The sequence below is a fragment of the Muntiacus reevesi genome, chromosome 1, assembly GCF_963930625.1.
Source record: "Muntiacus reevesi chromosome 1, mMunRee1.1, whole genome shotgun sequence".
Lineage (NCBI taxonomy): Eukaryota > Metazoa > Chordata > Mammalia > Artiodactyla > Cervidae > Muntiacus > Muntiacus reevesi.
Genome location: NC_089249.1, coordinates 32834096 through 32856335, shown reverse-complemented (window position 1 = coordinate 32856335; position 22240 = coordinate 32834096). Strand labels below are relative to the sequence as shown.

Sequence of the window (22240 nt, the reverse complement as noted above, 5' to 3'; positions counted from 1 at the left end):
CAGTCCATGGGGGTCACAAAGACTTGGAGGTAACTGAGCGACTAAACACACACAGGAGGTGAGGAAGTGGGACAGTGAGTTCAGCAAATCTAACAAAGAATTGGATAAATTGTGTAGTTTAAGCTTTGGAGTAACAATAGAGAATGAGAGGTGTGCTATAAGTCCTGTCACTGGCCTCAATATTTCCAAAAGGTTAAGTCCCAGTACGTTTGTCTAAAATGATGTTTCCGAGGGGATTTACATACAAGGGACACAGCAACTCTTTCAGCACCAGGTCACGTCAGCCTTTCCGGAAGCAGCCATTTCTGGCATGGCTGACTGTACCTCACATGTGACCCACACTGAGCAAACGGCCTGTGTCAGCAGAGAGAAAACCTGCGTAGTTATAGAAACTCTAGCTTTCCTAGAAATCAGTCTGTGCCTCTGTTAAGTATCCCAATGTTGAGACCAAAACGGAAATACTTTTTGGTCTCAAAAGGTAAAACAAAACAGCCAGTATTATGCTTTAAACATTAGTAATAAGGTATATGCACAAACCTAAAGGAAATCAAACCTGAATATTCATTGCAAGGACTGTTGCTGAAGCTCCAACACTTTGGCCACCTGACGGGAAGAGCTGACTCATGGGAAAAGACCGTGATGCTGGGGAAAATTGAAGGCAAAAAGGGAAGGGGACAGCTAGCAGAGAACATCACTGACTCAACTGACATGAATTTGAGCAAACTCCAGAATGTAGTGGAGGACAGGAGCCAGGCATGCTGCAGTCCATGGGGTCTCAGAGAGTTAAACATGACTTAGTGATCGAACAAGAGCAATATGCGCAGGACATGACACAAAACAGGTACTCAACCAGTGAGTTACATTCGTAGCCCCCTGCCCAGAAAGAACTCAGAAACATTCTCAGCATCACAAAATAGCTGTTGAATGGATGGATAAAACTATGAACAAGTCAGTCGATTCCAAGTACCTGTCTATTTTTCCAGAATGAGCTTAAGTATTATCCTCTTGGGGAAGCCACCTTCATCCCAAGCTACACACGTTTTCTCACTTAACAGTGCAGGTTTCCTACCAACAACAATGAAAGTGGCACAATTACAAATGTATTTCCCCTCCAAATGAAGAATAGACATATAACAGATGATTGCTGACTAAAGAAATGAAGATGATCATGTGGAAAGTGATTTCTGACCACTGACAATACTACAAAGAGGCAAAAAAACAGATTTAGGAATATTCCAGTTTATAAAACCTTTTATTTAAAAAATAAAATTATAAACAAAATACAGAAAAATATTGACACCTGTGATAACAAGGAAATGACTCCTAATCTTTAGGGCAGTTGTTATCCTGGAAGAGCAAAATCATGAGTTTCATGAAGAAATTTTATTGTCCAAAGGAGGAATGTACTTTTAAAGGTTCATTTGTAATATGTATTTGGCATTGACAAAAAAAAAAAGTATTTCTATCTATACATTCAACATTCTGGAGCATATTTACATTCAAGTTACATTTCCAAATTTTACGCCAAATACAGTCTACCTCACCACTCCAAACCCCTAATAAGATAGTACTAAAATTCTGTTTATTTGGTAGGAGTTCAGTATGACTTTATTAGAAAATAATTTTATGTTCCAACTAGATCACATTTTAACTACTTCAACAAAACTCACTGGCCTGTTCTTCCCAGTTGAAGCCAAGCCCCTTCCAGAAAAATTAAACACAAACTGAAACCTGGGTAAAAATGAAGTTATATAGTAATTTTTTTCCTCCTTCCTTAGAGATATTATTAAGCTTCCAATGAAAGGACACTGGTTCTGATAAACAGATTATACTTTTGCAGCAATTAGGATACAAGTCATAGAAGTTTAACTTCTTTTTCAAAGATGGCTAAAGCATTTTTCCCTTTTAGTGGTTACCAAATTCCTCATCAAAATAACACATTAATAAACTCACAGTTTTCTGAAAACTTTTCTCCATTTTCCCCATACATTCCTCAAATCAGATCACTTATTAACAATTTGTTAATTTCTTAATTTTTATAAATTACACCAGGATAGCTAGCCTAATTTCCTGATAATTTAAATTACGATTTTATTAAAATCAACATAAATTATAAATAGCTTGCATCTTTGCTACAGTTCTCAGAGAAATTTATCTGAACTTCCTGGGGAGTCGAGCCTCTATGAGGCCTGTCTGTCTAGCCTTGGTAAAAAAAAAATAAAGTCAAGATTTGAAAATTCTCATGCCTCCAAGTGATCCCATTCAAATCAAACATCCTCATATGGGATCGATTCTTTCTTCATTCTCTCATATTAAGTTCATTTTTTACATCTAGTACGATAAATGAAAGACAAAGGAGACTGATGAATGTCATTTAGTTGCGCTCTTTCTTTCTAATTGACTTCAGGTTGTGACTTCTCCTCCAGGACATGAGGGCTGGCAATTGGCAGCAGGCTGCTGAGTAGACACCACTTCTAATTCAGATTCGCGAACAAAAACCACTGCATCACCACTGACGTTTATAAGACACTGTGCCTAAAAGAATAACAGGACATTTCAGTCACATTTCAGTAACACACCCATACTCTCCCGTTACCCTGGGGGCAGCGTTGTAGAGCAGAAACAAGCATACAGTCCAAGAAAAAAATGAGCAAAGGATAAGAAGGCAATGCATAGGAAAGGAAACAAAAAAATTCATTAATATAGTTATTTAATTTTTTAAGGGACCATCTTTAACAGTTGTAAGTGAATTATCATGTTAACAAAGCTGATAAGAGAAATCTGTTCTAAAATTTAACCTAAGCAACGCTCCCCTGTCCCCATTAAGAGAATTATATTACTTATTAGAACTAACAGCGTGGCCCCATCAGGACGTACTCTCAGCAGCAGGGCAGTCAGAAGTGGACAGCATCTCAGCTCAAACCAGAGGGTGTCTTTAACTGTCCTCCATTAGCCATTACAGGATCCCAAAGACTACCCCCCAAGACGGTGGTGGGAAAAGTAGTTTAGGAGCAAAACTTCCAGAGGTATTTCACACTAATAATTTAGTCACTGAGGATGTGAGAACAGCACCTGACCTATGTATGACCAGTTACCAACATATTTACTAAAACATGTTTTCAGCCTCTGGAATCAAAGAGCTCTGAGGAGCAATTCTCTTTTCTGGAGGAGGGTGGGAGGTGAAAAGGCCATGGGGGAAATTCGTAGGGTCTCCGCATCAGAGGTTTTTAAGTCCACCTCACCTGGTTTTTGTTTGGATTCTCCATGAAGACACACTGCTTCATTATGTAGGAGACAACAGCGTTCCCTCCCAGCGCAGCCACATGTGCGCGCACCATTGCAAACACTTCGGCAATGAAAGCGTGCAAAAAACCGCTGACTCCACCTTCCTAAAGGACAATGCACAAGAAAACCAAACTAGAGACCTGTGTAAGTGAACGGACATCATCAAAGAATATATGTGAAAACAATTTAAGTGATCTTACTATAATGGATGGTCATTTTAATTTCCTTCACCAATCGGATTTGTTGCATGAATGAAAAAACCTTTACCTAACACACGTCTACAACAGGGATTATTGTTGGTGTTCAGTCACTAAATGGTGTCATAATCCCAACAGGGACTACTCTCTTCATTTTAGAGATGATGAAACTGAAGCTCATGTGACACGCCCATGATGAAGGGGGAGCACAGAGCTAGTGGACAGATGGCAGAGCGAGAGTTCTAATTGTTCATCCATTGTCAACACCTCCCTCCATGAAAGCGTTCCATCATCATTCAAATAAACTGATGGTAAATATAAACAATGAGACTTCCCTGCTATCCATATCTCCCACTGTGAAAATGAACCATGTTCCAAGTCGCACTTGTCTTTTTTCAGTTTCTTGAAGGTTTGACACCTTTTCCAGCCTCGGGGTCATTGTACATGAAGGGTCCACACCCAATTTTCCACCAGGGTAACTCGTACTCACTTCTTCAGGTCCTGGTTTGCATGCGACTTCTTCAGCGAAATCTCCCCTATCAGACCTAAATTACGTTCTCCTGTTAATATTCTCTGAGAGCCCTTGTTGTATTTCTTTATATGACTTACTATTACTAAGAGCTATCTATTTACTCTATGATGGTTATTTACTGTCCACTGAATTCCATCATGCCAGGACTGCATCTGCCATGCTCCCAGCTATATACACTAACACCTACTTCAACAGGTGCATGTATCCAATGATCTATACATATTTGTCATGCAAAGAAATCCAACAGTTTGGGAAACTTCTGCAGTGTTCAAAACCAAACAAGACAGAAACCAAAGGTTAGCTAATAGCTTAAAATGCTTTACAATCTAAATTTTCCACAAATTTTACTGAAGGCTTTTTACAGTCTAGGAAGAAATGTCCAACTTTAAATTGGAAGGTAAGGGCAAAATTTAACACTGTTAGAAAAAGCATTTGTCTAGGTTACATTTTTCTGAAAAGTTACAGGATCCTACATAGGGTTTGTCATTAAGGAATTAAAGGAGTTGCTTCAGCCTGCCTCTGACTCAATCACAGTCCAGGACAGTCTTTTTTCTACTTTTATCAGGTTTCCTCTTACATATCAAATCAAAACATTCTTAGAGTAACAGACACTACAGAGGGGTAAATTCTAATATTACATAATTGAAAGCAAATAACTCAACAAGGAATGAACAAATTTCAGATATTGTACTATTTACAGGCTTCTCAGGCGGCACTAGTGGTCAAGAACCCTCCTGCCAAGGCAGGAGACATGAGAGACGTGGGTTCAATCCCTGGGTCAGGAAGATCCCCTGTAGAGTATGGCAACCCACTCCAGTATTCTTTCCTTGAGAATCTCATGTTCAGAGGAGCCTGGTGGGCTACAGTCCATAGGGTTGCAAACAGCCAGACACAACTGAAGCAACTTAGCCCACATGTATGCATACACTACATATTATACTATTAACTGTACTATAGCTAATATTATAAACCTCTGTTGAAGGGAAATCTGTGAAGCAACATTTCAGGGAATGGTAGCTTCAGCAATTGAAAAGACACTTTGGAAAGAAAATTTTATGGATTCGACAGTATAATATCCATGTGCAACTGGAAAAGGTTAATTCACCAGTCTATGCCAGCTTCTCAAACCCAAATTTCATGGTCAAACTTCAATGGCTTTAAGAGTGTTGCCTACTTTAATTCTACATTAAAAGGTTTTTGAGACTATCTTGAGATAGTCTCTTTTCCATCTCAACACAATTAGAATATGGTTGTAAAAATAATTTTTCTTAAAGAAAAAACATCTATCTAATTAATTAATCTGTCAGAAGTCACCCCCTCATTTACACAAAAACAGCTTCCGGTTACTCTGTACCAGGCACTATGCTAGGTGCAGAAGAGTGAGTCTGAGGTTAGTAAGCAGGCTGCTATTTCCAAGAAGGCATAGAAACACTGCTGGTGAAACAATGGGGGGTGGGGAACACAACTAAGTTGTATTTATAATTAACACACTTTTTAAAAATACAAACTTCTGCTAAAGTAAATTTTGAAGGGTTTATTGGGTTTCACACTTAAATAAGTAAAAATTTTCCCTACTCACTATATTAATTTGCTTAGCAGCCCTGCTCAAGAAACATAGGACAGATAGAAATATAATCTTTTCCTGAGTTTAAATTCCTCTGTAATGCAAGATATAATAGGCTGACTCTGACTCTTAATTCTGACCTCATCAAGCAAGAGATTATAACTGCTGTTACTTAAAAAACAAAAACAAATTAAAGTTTAATGATACCCAGTGTGAGGCAAGAACTTGAACAAACAACATTTTCAGGCACTGATGGCTAGGGAAGGAAACAAGCAGCCTCCTTCTCCTTTGTCAGGAGAAAACGACAGAACTAAATGATATAAAAAAATCTCCAAAGACATCTATTCAGGATACAGTCCCCTACTATTTCTTAATGTGAACTCTTAAAAATTGCCATTTAAATCCATCTCAGGCAAATACCTACTGAGAAACTAAGCTATTCTTTCAGGGCTGTTTTAAACCTCTGTCAAACATGGATACATTTATTTTTCTTTAACTTACCATCTGATAAGGATCTGTAACTTCTAATAACAAATGAATTTAAACCCAACACAATTCTTGCGATAATACTGAAAGTGAAAGTGAAGTCGCTCAGTCATGTCCAACTCTTTACGACCCTGTGGACTATAGCCTGCCAGGCTCCTCTGTCTATGGAATTTTCCAGGCAAGAATACTGCAGTGGGTTGCCATTTCCTTCTCCAGGGCATCTTCCTGACCCAGGAATTGAACCCGGGTCTCCTGCATTGCTGGCAGACACTTTTACCATCTGAGCCTAATCTACAGCCAATCCAGACAGGTTATGGAAAAAAGTGTGTGTATGTGTGTGTTACTTTTGGAAAAAAAAACAAACAATTTGAAACATGTTTGATTTTGATACTAATACTTTCAACCACAGAAAATTCACAAACAATGAAATAACAACTATAAATTTACCTCACGTAGAGAAGTGGTTTCCCGAATAAAAAACATGTTAATTATCCCAAGATATTTTGTTATTTTTGCTCCAGGAATGAAAGAAAGAGGTGTCATCTTAACAACCCCAACGGTAGAATTTGCACAAGGTGGAGCAGAACGATTCCGGAAGTTTCCTTCACCCATTGGACTTGCTTTTTCAACTGTCACTGCTAAAATTGGAAAAAGAAGAGAAAGCATCAAGATCACATGTTGGTGACTCAATGATTCCCTAGTGTTTCCAAATAAGTGGTGACAACATTCAGCTGTCTGTGAGGCTAAGCCATGTCATGAAAGAAAAGAAATTATCATGCACTGCATGCAATTACAAATAGAGAGAGAGAAAGAAAAATGTAAGAGGAAATGCTGGAATGGAATCTTTGGGAAGAAAAAATGGCATTCCTGCAAAAGAAAATGTCAATGCGGTGCAGCTACACACACAATGATCGTTATAAAGTGAAGACAAAGAAAAAGCGGTAGAGCATTAAAAATTATCTGCTGTAGGAACAAATTATTACAAGAGTGTGAAAGTTGTTAAATTTCCCAGTGCAGTTTTTTCCATCTTTTTTTCAGACGACTTCATCATTGTCAACTTGTAGATAAACCTTATCTTAACTAGTTGTAGCAGGTTTCTTTTCCAAACTTTCTCAACCAAAGTTGTAATTTAAAAAATTTAGCAAATGACCTTGGCTGTCTACAAGTTAATTGTTCATAAAATAACAAATATCTACTGCTTATCAAATAACTACCATGAACCAGACACACACACACACGTGTGTATGTGTGTAATTTTCACAACAACCCAGCGACACAGGTGTTATCATCCCCATTTAACACATGAGGAAACCAAGGCTCACAAAACTTAAATAACTTGCCAAGGTCACACAGCTATTAAAAGGGCACTTCTAGGATTCAAGACCAGACCTGGTTGGTTCCACAGCCTGTGAGCTTCCCCCTAAACACAGTTCCTTCCCTTTAATGTGAACTCTTTCACTCATTTACCTCAAAGTCTACCAAAACTTTGGAGTATAGATTTAAAAAAAAAAAAAAATCTAAGTCCTGATGCTGAGTCTAGTAGTAAGATAAGAGGTGGCCACTTTCTCTCTGGAGATACCTTCTATTCTCACGCTAGACATCACTCTTAGTAATCTGACAGATGCCATGTACTACCGAGTACCTTGGGCCCTGCAAGAGTGTCTCTTCAATAAAAGCTCATTAATTTCCTTCCACAATGTGACATAATATCTATTTATATACTTCTAAGAATACCTTCACCAAAATAAAATACTAAAAACACAACCCTGCAGCTACAATTTAAACATCTAAAGGCCCTTCAAAAGCTTTTGCTAAATGACCATTAGCATCTGCAGCTTTCACACTCCAACACATGACTGATTGGCAATGTTATTACTGAGTAGTCAGGGCCAGCCTTCACCACTGGGAAATCAGGGATATGTTTTCTCAAATCACAACGTGGTAGAAACATCCGCCTACTTGTCTTAATTGATCCGCGCCTTATGGTCTGAGCTTTCAGTTTAATGAGCTCTATCCAGCTGCTGCATCTGTCTGCAAAGGAACTGTAATCAACTGACGTTGCTGGAAACACAGACAGAAAACAAAAGAAAAAAACAAAGAAAAAATATGGATGACGTCTCATACTCGTCACAACACTCCTCTCGATGATGTAATTTAACTGTCACTTAGAGGGAAAGGTGGTCCTTTTCAAGTCAGGTGAGAGAGATAGTAAAGAGTCAAGGTTTAGACACTGATTTGTTCAAAACCAAGTTGCTGGTTGGCTGAGCATCTCTGGTGATCTCAGAGCTGTGTGGTCTCTTAGGGGGAACAAAAGCAGGTGGGTCTACCAAGATCAAGGAAAGGGTCACATGCTATGTTTTAACTAACTTCCTTTCCTTTCTTTTTATTTCACACTGTTTTTAGTTGTTTATACTTAGGACTTTAATTTATAATCAGAACTTTGTGAATATTCCTTGCCCTATTTTTGCCCTGAAATAAAAAAAAAAAAAGAATGAGAATCAAATGTTAAAGAATACACGGAAAAAAATCACTAGTTAACTTATTTTTTGCAAAATATCTTCTTTCTACCAGTAGTAACAAGAAAGCCAAAGGGTCATTTTTATCAATATTCTATTTCCACATCTGATTTTGGCAACAAAGCTTCTATTAACATGGAGTGAGGATCAAGTGTAAGCCCAACAGGTTCTCCTTTTCAAAAGAATATCTTTTACTACTGTTGAGCTAAAAAATAATATTAAAAAGCTAAAGTCTTATCTTTAGAAACTGGAACACTATTAAAATGCTAGACGGCATAAATATTCCTTCAATTATACAATCTAACTAAAATAAAGCCACATTCTGGTGTCTATTCCATTGTCCAGTGCATTTCTTCAGTGTCTGTATGCTTATGCACCACCACACTAGAATTTCACACCTTTGGTGACTATTTGCTTAATTAGACAAACTCACCTCTCTGTGCAGCTGGGATACCTGAGTTAGAACTTGCACTCTCCAGGTGTTCTAGTAAGACAATATGAACAACATTAGCTTGGATGCTAAGTACAAGCCAGTATCTCTTTGCTCTTGGTTAATACTCTCTAAAAGCTAGATGAACAGGAGAAAATTTTTATGGCCTCATTATAAAAGCAAACCAAACAGAAGTACTTAGGTTTAAAATGGCAGTTTCTATTGATATATGAAAACTAGCTCAGTTAACAAACACCATGCCAAGAAAGATTACTTGTTATTATAACACAAAGAAAGTTCCAGAACACTCTACATGTTAGAAAACATCAACACAGGAACAAATGTTAGTGGGAGGGAAGCAGTATGTGGGAAACCTGAACAGAGAAAAGGGTCAATGTACTGGGAAGAAAATCTGAAATGAAATAGGGAAGGTAAATGTTTGTGGGGGAAAAGCCAGTAAGATTAAGAGCTACAGACAAAGCAATGACCTGTGTCTCAGAGATAAACACACACTATACATTAGTCCCGCCCCACCCACCTCACCACCAATCCCCTCTTTCAAAGCTTTCACTTTCAACAGTTTCCTCTGAAACTGTCAAGACTTTATGGAACTAAAAGGTGACTACTTTTCACAGAAATAACTAGGAATCCCAAACTAAAACCTCCTTTCTAGTAAGCTCACAAAAGCAACATCTTGAATTCTTCCTGAAAGTTTATATTTTTATCATAGATATTTAAAGAACTGTACAAATTCAAACAGCACTACATAAAAAAAAAAACAAAACACTTCATCATCTATTTCTAATTTTCAGGCTCTACCCACACTAGCATATTTGAATTTTTGTTTCTAAGAATTTCATAACTATGGATACAGTGTTGCCAAGATAGAAATAACTCATAAACACTAAGAATAATTTGGGTCAGCAAGTTTTTTTAAATTATAAACTAAATAAGTAAATATATAATATTTTTGTCTCTGCATCGTATGTTGATTTTGGGGGTAATATTCTTAAATTTGTAAAAGGTGTCCTTTTCAAAAATCAAGATTTATACAGAATGTTTCTGCCAACTGGGAAGCTATGACATATCTCCCGTTCCCACTCCACCTTTTGTTTCCTAAGGCTAGTGACCACGAGCTAACACTGGAGAGAGTACAGTGGTCAACATTCCTCTTATGATACAGAGCTGTCCAATAAAAGGGATCACGAGAAGTTCCCAAAATGACTTGTGAGGGGATCACACTGGGTGTGCCCTGACCATCATGAAGTTCTCGAGGGAGTGTCCTCCTGATTAGGGATCCTAAGGGGCACTGAAAGCCCAGGAGGAAGACCAAACAGAACTGACACTCAATTTCTAGCAACCGCTGATCCAGTGCAGAGGCTGGGAAAGGAAACGGCCCACCCCAGGCTCACATATCCCAGGAAGAGTCCCAGGCCTCTCAGAGGTCCTGGGCAGTACAGCCTCACTGAGTACAGACACAGAAAACACAGTCAGCATTAGAGACCCTAGTTTTATCGTGTGGGGATGCCAAGAAGGGAGAGGAAGCTAAAAGAAAACATGAAAATGACTAAAATTATCCTCTATACCTTCATACTATCTTGGCAATATGGAATTCTCTGGGAGCAACTGTATATGAAATGTCCACAAAAAGAGCTTATACATGTAAAATCTGCTCCCATCTTCAAATATGTCAAGTGTTAAAAAGTAAAGGTATACAATGATCTGTAGAATACCTGTGCTTTAAAAAAATAAAAAACGACAAATAGAACATCTTTGCAAAGACAGACAATATAGCTGTTAACAGCATTTGCCTCTTGGGAAGGAAAATGAAGGGAGAAGGGAGCTTTATTTTGGACAATGTGGTCTTTTCGTAGGATTTGAATTTTTTGTCACGTACACTTACTACTTTCCCCAAAAAATTTTACAAAAGGGGAAGAAGAGAAACAAGAGAGGAAAAATATTTATTCCCAGCCTTCAAGTGTGAATGTGTCTGAATTAAAATCTGAAAAGAACACAGTTTTTAAATTGGAGACATGGAGGGAAAGAATGTCAGGAGACTTCCAACCTCGCTGAAGGAGAGCAGGTTCACCTTCTGCCGTGTTTGCCAGGAGGCTCATTTTTCCTATCAGAGAAAAGACCCAAGAGAAGCCAGTCCTGGCAGCAGCTGGACTTTGGCACTTTGGACTAGTCTGAACACCTCAAACATCTAATGACCTCAGGCTCTCTGCTTCCTTCTGATTACAGCTTGGCTTCCCAGGTAACAGCCTTTTCAAAAGAGAAGGTAGCGTAGACATTAGCTGTCTGGCTCACTGACAAAGCAGAAATTCTGGCTCTCTGTTAGTCGCTCAGTAGTGTCTGACTCTTTGTGACCCCAGGGACTGTAGCCCACCAGGCTCCTCTGTCCATGGGATTCTCTAAGGGAAGAAAACTGCAGTAGGTTGCCATTTCCTCCTCAGGGGATCTTCCCGACCCAGGGGTCGAACCCGCATCTCCTGTTTCCTGCACTGCAGGCAGCTTCTCTACTGCTGAGCCTCGGGGAAGCCCCACGCAATCTCTAAGCCAGTATAAAAAAAAAAGACAACAGATTTCATACTCAGAAGTAGAAATCTTTTTAAATGTCCTTGAGGCTTTGCTGGGGAGCCAATGCTCAGTTCTGGCCATTTGTACAACTCTGTGGAAGACTTTGAGACAAATGCTTCATATGTCAGGTCCCCACTGAAGCTGCAAAAAGAGTCTAAATCAAGTCACACAGCAACCCAGTTCTCTTACCATTTCCTTGCTCACTGAATACAATTTTGCCTTTCAAAAAATCTACTAAGTGATTGTGATAATCCCTCAAAAAAAAAAAAAATGCTGGGAAGTTAACAAGGCAAACAGAACAAATAGATACACTATTTTCTTAGTATACTCTAGTGACTTTTAACAGGCCTTATCAGAGTGGGGAGGGGGATTAACCTAGATTAAGGTGGTTTAGTGGAAATGAGCATACAGATGAAAAACAGAAAGAAAATCTAGCAAGAATTCTTCCTCCTTCAATTATACACCTGCCAGTGCTTCTGAAGTTTGAGACGCTTCCATTCTCCTAAACAATCTGTCACACCAATGACAAAGGGATGTACTAGCCATGATAAAGTCTTACACTGACTACTCTTCTAACAACTTACTTTCTATCATTAAAATTTACAGATCATCTTTGCTCTGAATAATTAAAAAAGTCTTTGAGACAGTCTTTTCCTGTCACCCTAAGAAAATTACTAAAACTGAAAAAAATTTTTGCAAACTCTGAAAAGATTCTCTGGCAGATAAAACTATATGCAATCTGGAGTCTCTAAACTATACTGCCTTATTTTCCTATTTAAACATTCTCAGTTTTAAACTATGATGATCAAAACTTGGTTTTATGTTCCTTTAGGCATTTTCATCAGTATATAATGAACTGATCAGTATCTGGCTTAATGATTGAGCGAAACAAATGATGTATGTAAACATTCATACTGGACCCTAATGGTCTTCAAATATTGGTGGTCTGATAATGAAATTAACATATTACAGTTAAAAATTATTAAAGCATGGAGAAAAATGTAAGTTGTTTGGATCTGGATATTTCACTAGGGGAAAAAAGTTCAACTAGAATACACAGATAATACATACAATTAGATGACAAAGACAATTAGTTGCCCTATTTGAATCATTACAACTTCCAATTAAAGGTGTATAATATCCTAACCCACTTGCTTTTCTTCTTCAGTCCCCATCATTCACTCCTCTCACTACCATCCTTTATCTTTTTTCCCCAAATAATCCTCGTTTTTGGTCAGTAGCCCAATTCAACTTTCTTTGCTTTTCACCCCCTCGTTCCCTGACTCGCTTTTACTGCCCTCGAGCTGCCCTGAAGAAGCTAAGATTCTGTATCTCTACCTCTTCATCAACTCTTTGCTTCCTTCACACTTCTTAGGTGCAGTTTTCACATTTTCCACTCTTTATAGTTTCTGTTCATTCTCTTTCCCTCTGTATTTTTCTCCCTTCAGGATCCCCTACTGATTGCCGTGGCCACCAACAACAAGGAAAATTCAGCATTTTCAATAGTTGCTACCATTTGGTCACGTGTGCTTAATTAGCCTCTCAGTCACGTCCAACCCTGTAGCCTGCACGGCACTTCTGTCCACGGGATTCTCCAGGCAAGAATGCTGGAGTGGGTTGCCATGCCCTCCTCCAGGGGATCTTCCCAACCCAGGGATCAAACCCAGGTTTACTGCATGGCAGGCAGATTCTTTACCATCTGAGCCACCAGGAAAGCCCAAGAATATTGGAGTGGGTAGCCTCTCCCTTCTCCAGGGGATCTTCCTGACCCAGGACTTGAACCGGGGTCTCCCGCACTGTAGGTAGATTCTTTACTAGCTGAGCTACCAGGGAAGCCCACCATTTGGTCATAGTGACAAAATATATCTTAAAAAATAGAAAAAACAGATATGCAATGAACTGTTAATATAAAAAAAATTTTAGTTACTATAAAGAATTATGTATACTTGTAAGAATTCAGAACCATTAGTTGGTAGGAAAAGCTAAAAGCTAATTTCTGTAATTTTTACAGATTTATATTTCTAATAACCAGTTTAAAATAATTTAAAGCAAGTCATTTAAGTTTAAAAAATTAAACTATATTTTAAAATCAAATTTGGTTTAATAAAAAAGTAAACTCCGACAGCCTACTGTAAAAATAAAGGAAAAAGGTTCCAATGTGGATACCTAATTATGGAGTACAATGCATTGAGGGGTGTAAGATTTCCTTTTTACTGAAATCCAGAATGTGACCTATGTTTCGTCACATTAGTCAGCAACTGCTAAATGAAAAGAGAACTCCTCCTAGCCTCTAGTTAATGCCACTGAACATGAGGATACCACCCCAGCATAAAGCCAAGTGACAGCAGAAACAAGCGTGGGGGTGGGGAGTAATAAAAAAATGTTTCCTCTATACAGTTTCATCCAACAGTATACAAGCACTAAAGGTGACTTAAGTAAACCCTTTCACAGTCTTAAATTCTCAGAATTTTAATGAAAACCATTATCCTATTACAGATTAGATTTATAAAGTATTTGATATCTATTCATATATATATGTATATATATATATATATATATATATATATATATATATATATATGTAGTGGTATATGATTCACACACATTTGTCTAACATAAGTTCTTAGAAAGTCCCACAATATGGCATCTAATATCTCAAGATTCAGGGCTTTAAATGTGTATCTACTAAAGCAATATGCTAATCTTTTAAGTAAAAAAATTATACACATAAAATTGTTGAGATTACTGTTCATGAGACATATCTTACTGATTTTTAAACATCTTTTACCCTGATTACATTTACTCAGATTCTCTATTTTTACTATATTTGCTCAATCTTTGTTCACTTTCACTTCATAAAATATATATGATTTTTAAATTCTCTTAAAAACCATTTCAGAATGAAGTGACATATTAAAAAAATTGATATATAGATATTAATAAAGAGGGAAAATATTATGAAAGTGCCATAAAAAATTTCCTATGGTTATCTTTTCTCTTATAACACAGCTTCATAAGAAAAAAAATTAATTTATGGTGATGCCACATCATCTCTGTTCCTCACAGTATTCAAAGAATTTTGATGACCTTCACTTGATAATGTTCTTTAAGAAATTACTTAGGCTCAGCACTTTTTGGTATTTCAAATCAGAAAAATCAAGATAACTAGTAAGGTAACACCAAATCAACCATAATTTGAGACATACATCAAAACTGTTTTGTTTACCTTGAGAAACAAAACCAAGTATAACAAAAGGTGGAAGGAAAAAAAAGCTGAACATGGATGGACAACTCAGGCTCAGGCTTACTCTACACAGTCAATTAGAATACATGTAATTGAAACATCTTCTCTTCAAAGAGTCACTCATTTTCAGTAACACAAGAAGATAAGGAAAGGTTTATCTACAAGTGAAAAGATGGAAATATTAATAAACATACTGTGCACAGCTCTTGACACTACTCTGTCAACTAAAAAGAAGTAAAAATTTTCATAAATCATCCCATTTGTGATAAGAACATGGAAAATAAATTAGTATCCAAAGTTTTCAGAATTAAAACAGATAAATCTCAGTCAGTTTAGCTAACTGACCTAACTATAAAAACTATGTATTTATTTACTTATCATATCAGTCATCAATTTTTAAGCCTCTGGTTGCAGAAAGAAAGTGTTTTTTTTTTAACATTTATTCCCCACCCTCGCCTATCTCCCACCTATTTCCTCTAAACCGCTAAGCTTAACTGTTCCCAGAAATTTCTATTCTCTATTCAAAGCCCGCCTTCACATTAAAATATTCAGCTACTACATTCATGATATAACTCTATTATTACATGTTTCAGACCTTTCAAAAGCCATTCTATCCTCAAATTTTCTAGAATACTTGGAAATAATTTTTTCTAATGTACATAGCATAGCACATGTTCTCCTGGAGAGACGTCAGGAAGCAAAGACAATAAATAAGCATGCAACATAAACCACAATATACACGATTTTAAATAAAATGCACAGATAAACTTTTTAGTGTTCACTGATGATTTTAAAATATAACATTCAAGGAAAGGCACATAGGTTTTACAGTTAAGCACTTAGTATTAAAAGTTTTATATATATATATAAGTATTAGATGTGATGATATTATTATGAAGCTGACAATGGTGACAACGATGATGATAAAGGCAGCAGGATCTGATTCAGTGATTTTCAGACTTTTTGAAACCCTTTCTTCTAACAAAACCACCCAGAAAGCCAACAGAGAAGACACAGTCAATCAAAGCCGCTCCAGTTCAGAGGTAGGGGAGCCACACTACCCCCAACACCTTGCCTTGGAAGGCAGGCCACAAGGCACCTCTGAAGACATGCTATGGTTTGGAGGGACAGAGTTTAAAAATCATTGGTTTAACTGATTTGAAGCTATTTGGAAAATGAACTCAAAGAAGCTCAGTGTGACCTCAGGCATAATTTAGCTTTTATGTTTTTAGTAATAACTGAAGAACCATACACCATAGAAACTCAAAAAAAATCCGAGAATTTAAAAGGCTTCTCCAGAATCTTCATCTTTTCACGTTTTACAAATGAGGAACTGAGACTTCAGTGGCCTAACTGCAGATTAACGGGCCCAAGTTCTCACAATTGACATCATCAGGAGCAGAACTGAGAAAAAAGTCAGGTCTCTTGCTTTATTAGTCCACTTTATGGCCCTTTCCCATGCTCCTTAAAATAAACTGCAAATATTTTAGGTATTGTTTAGATATAATTTATTCTACTCAAATTCTTCTTTGTTTTTCAGTTTAGATTTTCATTTGTGCAAAACATACTAATTACTACAAAAAGCATTAGTTTTAATTACCTTTGAAAACATTTTGAAAGCTATTACAGGAACTGTAAGTTATCAATATAGACATGGCTAATTTACAGAGTTTAAATTTAATCTTCCACAGAATTCAGTAGCTATTAACAGCATGGTAAAATAGAGCTGACAGGGACCTCAACTCCAGAAATAAATATTTTTATAGATTAGCAACTGCTCAAACCTTATTGCTGATTGGGTTACTGGTTTTAGTTGCCCCCTCCTCACCACTGCTGGGTAAGGATAAACTAAGTGAAAACTAAAAGTAGTTTGAAACTAACCCTGTGTTAAATGTAAGTTTCTATAGAAAGCAGGTGTTTAAAAAAAATAATCTTATCTAGTCAGTTCAAGGAAGATTCTAGACTGTTTTGCTTTTAGTTCTAAAAGTTATATTTAAATTATAAATCCGAACTCAGATTATCTTTGGGTTTATCCCCTCCCCTTTTTTATTTTTAAAGAAATTCTCTATGGAGTTCTAAATGAGAATTTTAATTTGGACAAAAAGGAAAAAGAACCACATGGTAACCATGTTAGAAAGTTCCATATCTGAGAGTACCTTAACCTTTTCAGCTCCAAAATATGAGTCAAGATCTATTTATCTTCATAGACTCTGAACTGATTTAGTAAAGACTCTACTGATATATACACAATGTGAATTTAAAGCTATTCTGTATTATAACTTACTTGGTAACGGATAAAGTAACTGACAAGTAGAAACCATATGTCACTCGCATTATAAAATGTAAACATTAGAAAGGCCATCTGATTTTAAATAATGAATGCATCATTTCTCAGATTAAGAAATTTAGGGAAAAACACAAACATTTATTGTGTATAAACTGCTTTAAGATAAGGTACAATAATTCTGAAATTTTTATAAGAATTGCATTGAAATCATAAGAGAAATGGAAAAAACTACCTCCCACTTTTCTCCAAAGACTGTACAGGTGTAAGTAGGCCTACTGCTATTGAATTAAGGAATAATCACTTTGCATTTGAAAAAATGTTCCTCAAATATAACATACCCGAAAGACAGAAAGCTCATCCCTTTCTCACTTATACTAGTCCTTGCCCAAAACCTCTCTCCACATAGATTCTGAAGAAAGTAAGTATTTTGTTGTCTAAGAAAATCTAAAAATTTCTGCAAAGGTTAGAATGTTGCTGGAAAAAGTTCACCAGATAAAAATATCAAAAATACCATATGTGAATAGCTAACTGTGGGAAATCCAAATCTCTGAAAATAAAACTTTAATATATTTGAGGTATTAGAACAGAATTATCATATGAAAAATTACCTTAATAAGTTATGATGAGATTACTAGAGAAATTAATTAAAATGAAAGCAACAGTACTCTCTCCCTGTTATGAACATGAAGAAACATACAATGCAGGAATGAAGAACAAATCTCCATTTCAAAATTAAGTTAAGATCACCTACAATCAAGAAGCAAGTGAAAGTATCTAGACACTAGTATTTGTGCTTGCTTTTCTCTTGCTTAACCAACCTTTAGCTGGTGGAAAAGGATGAGAAGGAAGTGAATCTGAACAGAGTTCCAGGGGAAACTGCAGAAGTTCTTCATTATCTGTAGAGGCTTGAGAAGCAAGAAAAATATAAATTACTATGTAATGATCTCTTATTAATTTTTTAAAAATTAAGAATCTGGGATAATATATGTATTTTCCCCCAATTCAATTTATTCTGGTTATTTTCTCCTTGCTTTCTACCTTCACCTGCAGACCCTGAGAGAGTGGCTTCTATCTTTCCAGGAGGGACTGTTGCGAGATTTAGAAAGGATGATACATATAAACCTCTTAGCAACAGTGCCTTGCAAAGAATAAGCACTCACTAATAATTATTACTATCCTACTCTTGTATTGATACTATATAGTTCTATGATACTTAAACCAGTTATTGCCTATTTTCTTTGATAAATATCTGAACACATCATCATTTAACACATCTCTCAATCTGACATTAAATCAATACTATACAGGTGTAATATATTCAACTTAAAATATTTTAGATATTTATTTAACCAGCAAGTCATTAAACCTCAGAAAGTTTCTCTTTTTTTTTCAGAGCCTCTAAATTGCTGCAGAATTAATGATACAATCTAAGTCTAAAAAACAGCCACATTTCCTGCGTAAACAGTGGTGAACCACCTATTCCATGTGCGAAAAAAAAAGCCAGTCATATGCTTATCCATACAGTTATCCTGATAAAGAAAACAGGAAAAGTGACAGTATCTTGTCAAAAACATATCAGTTAGTCACCTATCCTCTACATGTTTTCACTGAACTATAAAATAGACAAATATATTTTTTCACTGAACCATGCTCCCATCTACCACAGGTTTACCTCTTTGCAATAACTTCTCAGCATGTGTTTTTGTAGTCTGTAAAGCCTGATTTTTGTCAAAGGTTATTGCAACTGCTGTGACTGTAACCTAGAATCACAGAAACAATATGATTAGTGAAGTAATCATTCCCAAAATAATCTTCTCACAAATCTTTCTCACTACCATGGAACAACTTATACAAACTGGTTAATTTGCCTTTAATGGTTAAGATTCTTAACTAGAACTGCACATAAACTCAGGTATTCAGACTACAACTAAGCCCAACATGTACACCTAAACCTAGGTATTCCAGAAAAAGCTCAAGAAATTCTCTAAAAGACGGAGACTGCAAAAGTCACACTGAGGCAGAACTCACAGTGGGTATTATGCTGGAACACACATGTGATTCCACCTTTAGATAAACTAGAGTTCACAAAAGTAAAATGGACAGACAAGATCTGACTCATACTAACATGTTTAAAAATGTTTTGAAATAAAGCAGCTTATACTTCTCAATTATGGCAAACGTATAATATTAAAACAGATCAAAGAAATCTTTTTTAATAATAGACTAAACCTTAATTACCTGAATTAATTCATCTTCAGGGAGAGAGACTGTAAAATTGACATGGCAAAGGCAGCAGGGGATCATAGACCGTAGTTTAAAATACAGGCTCTACACAGAAGAAAATATTAGTAATATTACTTCTTTTAATTTAAAAATTTATAAAAAATGATTTTTAATGCATATTTTACTGTGGCAAATAAAATTCAAAAGATCAAAACATTTCTGTTTTATCTATTCTTTAAGAATACAGTTTGGGGGGGACACATGTATACCCATGGCTGATTCATGTTGACATAAAGCAAAAACCACCATATTGTACAGCAATTATCTTCCAGTTAAAATAAATTAATTAAAAAATAAAAATAAAAAATGGAGATTTTTAAAACATTAAAAAATGAATACAGTTTTAATATCTAAGCAGACAATAAGATTTAGTCATACTTCTAAGGCATAAAAACATAAGAAAGAGGGGTTTTTAAAATTTATAAATACAGATTTTCATGCACTTTAAAGTTATGAAATAACTCAAAATATATACTTTTTATACTGGGGCATATTAGAATGCAGAGGACAACTTTGGCATTTTACTCGGTGGCAGGTTAAGATTGACAAATAAATAAAAATAATTCCCCCTACCACTGTGCAAGGTATTCCAGACAATGTAAGCACTTTTCTTTTTAAATCTCATGATCCTTAGGTGCTTTAACTAAAGAATAGTTAGTCAGAAGGTTCCTACCTTAAGCAAGTTTTCACAGAGATCATTAAAGTTCTTATTAAGGGCTTGATTAGTCAGGTTAAGGCTGCTTAATCGGATTACTCTTACTGATGTAAACATCTAAATATGGGAAGATATAATGGCATGTCATTTCATTACTTTTAACTAAACACTGTAACAGAAAATAAAATAAACTACCATACTGCTACTATAATCATTATGTTCTAAAAAGATGAGATTCAATCGCAATAAGGAGGCAGAGAGGAGACACGTGCTAAGAAAGAAGGTGCCAAAGCCACGCGCTACTTGCTTGACATCAAGAGTGAGAGGCTCACCTGTATCTCAGAGGTCCAGTTGTTTATGCCGGGCATAATTTCTGTGTTACAGCTATAAAAGCCTGTCAGAATAAATCACAATGAAAACTTACGATACTATTTGTTCTTGTTGTTAAAGGATAACATATTTCAATTTTTACATGAAGTCCTAACTGTAAAATCTACTCATTCTTTTTTTCTAAAACTCTATACCTCTGGGAAACTTTAGACCACGTTAATAAGTTAGCACGGTTTTGGGGGGTAATGATAAACATGCTGCTAAGTCACTTCAGTCGTGTCCAACTCTGTGCGACGCCGTAGACGGCAGCCCACCAGGCTTCCCCGTCCACGGGATTCTCCAGGCAAGAACACTGGAGTAGGTTGCCATTATAAAAGGATTAAAAATCAGTTCACCTAAATTATAATGTAAATATTTTTAAACACTGTGTTTTCAATCTTGGTAGCAAAGAACATGACAGAATTTAACACTGATAAAGCCTTTAAAGTTAGTGCTATAATAAATTATGAACTGAAATGCTGATATGCAAAACTAGTCTCCTCTCAGGTAATTTTTGTCTATTTACCTGAAGGAGGTGGGACATCAGTGAGGAGAGAATGTACATCTTCCATAGCATCTGTGTCATCAATCTGAAAAGGAAAAGATTAAATCTATCACATAAATAATAAATATATAGTTATTTCAAATTTTTAAGATTATTTTTATCATTTATTAAATAGAAAACATAAAGAGTCAAGGAAAAGTAGAGCCATTTTCCCCTAGGTTAAAGCATAAAATTTGAAAAAACTTTTCTAGAATCTATAAACTTTACTGCAATAATAATTATAAATACTTCTAAATGAAATACCTTACATTACAAAGTATACTGGGTTAAAAAAAAAAATCAAGCCTTTTCTCAAGTCTTTTTGAGCGCATGTTTCAAAAGATTTACAAAGATAACATAAACAATCATTATCTCTGTTTAAACTAATAAAGTGTAACTTTAAAAAATCTTTTGGCTAAATATGGAACTGCTTTAAAATAGAATTACATAGGGATAAATGTAAAGGTATGTCTTCAAAAAATAAGTACAAATTCCATTTTTCTTATGTCTCAACATTCTGTTGTGAATTATAAACAGTGAACATATCCAACTGGACATATACTGACATTCATCTGCACACTGGGGGTCTAAGTCCTATCTCATACCCTTGAGATGTCAAGAACCACTTTCACTTACACTTTGCTTCCGTTACCCACAGTCATGGCCATACCTCAACTGTGGCATTCCCCAAAACATTTCACACCAAGATCTCAAGCACTCTCCAAACACAACCCCTGTGTCTCTCTGTCCCTTCTTTTACTGAATCTACACCTTGCCCTCTTGTCCACACTTGAAGCATTTCCATTCTCCAATGAGCTAGGATCCCAGGATCAGAAGTATCAAAAACGCTCTGCATCAAGGTTTAAGTAACGCTGAGAATCATCTGGAGGGTTTGTGAAAGAGATTCCTGGGCTCCCCCTTGAAATATTCATGTACGAGGTCTGGAGTAGGGGCCCCAGGGCCTGAATTTCTTACAAACTCCCAGCTGGTGCAATGCCACATCACAGGACACTGCATGGCACCGCTCTAAACAGAACCCTGGCGCTTGTTACTTCTTAATCTTTTACTGACCTACACTTTTCTTTTCCCGTTCTCAGACTGTAGAAATTATGAGAAAAGCGTACAAAGTCATGTAGTTTGAGTTTTCTACAAGGTAACACTCCCGTCTCAGTTGAGCCTTGAGCACCTTCTACAGCTGACATTCTGCTCACTCACAGGCACTGTTCTAGACTCTTCAAGCCTCCAATCCCAACCCAGTTCAATTCTAC

General features: G+C 36.3%; 1 protein-coding gene across 6 annotated transcripts in view; it reads right to left on the bottom strand.

Moving 5' to 3' along the window:
* Positions 1 to 1233: 1233 nt before the first annotated feature.
* C2CD5 (C2 calcium dependent domain containing 5) overlaps positions 1234 to 22240 on the bottom strand; it is a 94620-nt gene continuing 73613 nt past the window's right edge. For 2 of the 6 annotated variants that reach the window (XM_065940470.1, XM_065940427.1), the window contains 11 exons: positions 20955 to 21018; positions 20392 to 20453; positions 20078 to 20176; positions 19360 to 19449; positions 18794 to 18881; positions 17940 to 18026; positions 9014 to 9064; positions 8024 to 8125; positions 6512 to 6702; positions 3243 to 3389; positions 1234 to 2535 (listed from right to left, as the gene is read on the bottom strand). In XM_065940470.1, the coding sequence (XP_065796542.1) occupies positions 2404 to 2535; positions 3243 to 3389; positions 6512 to 6702; positions 8024 to 8125; positions 9014 to 9064; positions 17940 to 18026; positions 18794 to 18881; positions 19360 to 19449; positions 20078 to 20176; positions 20392 to 20453; positions 20955 to 21018 (1113 nt within the window). In that variant the 3' untranslated portion in view covers positions 1234 to 2403. The remainder of the gene's footprint in view (positions 2536 to 3242; positions 3390 to 6511; positions 6703 to 8023; positions 8126 to 9013; positions 9065 to 17939; positions 18027 to 18793; positions 18882 to 19359; positions 19450 to 20077; positions 20177 to 20391; positions 20454 to 20954; positions 21019 to 22240) is intronic. The other 4 variants (XM_065940435.1, XM_065940452.1, XM_065940443.1 and 1 more) reach the window with 4 other exon arrangements.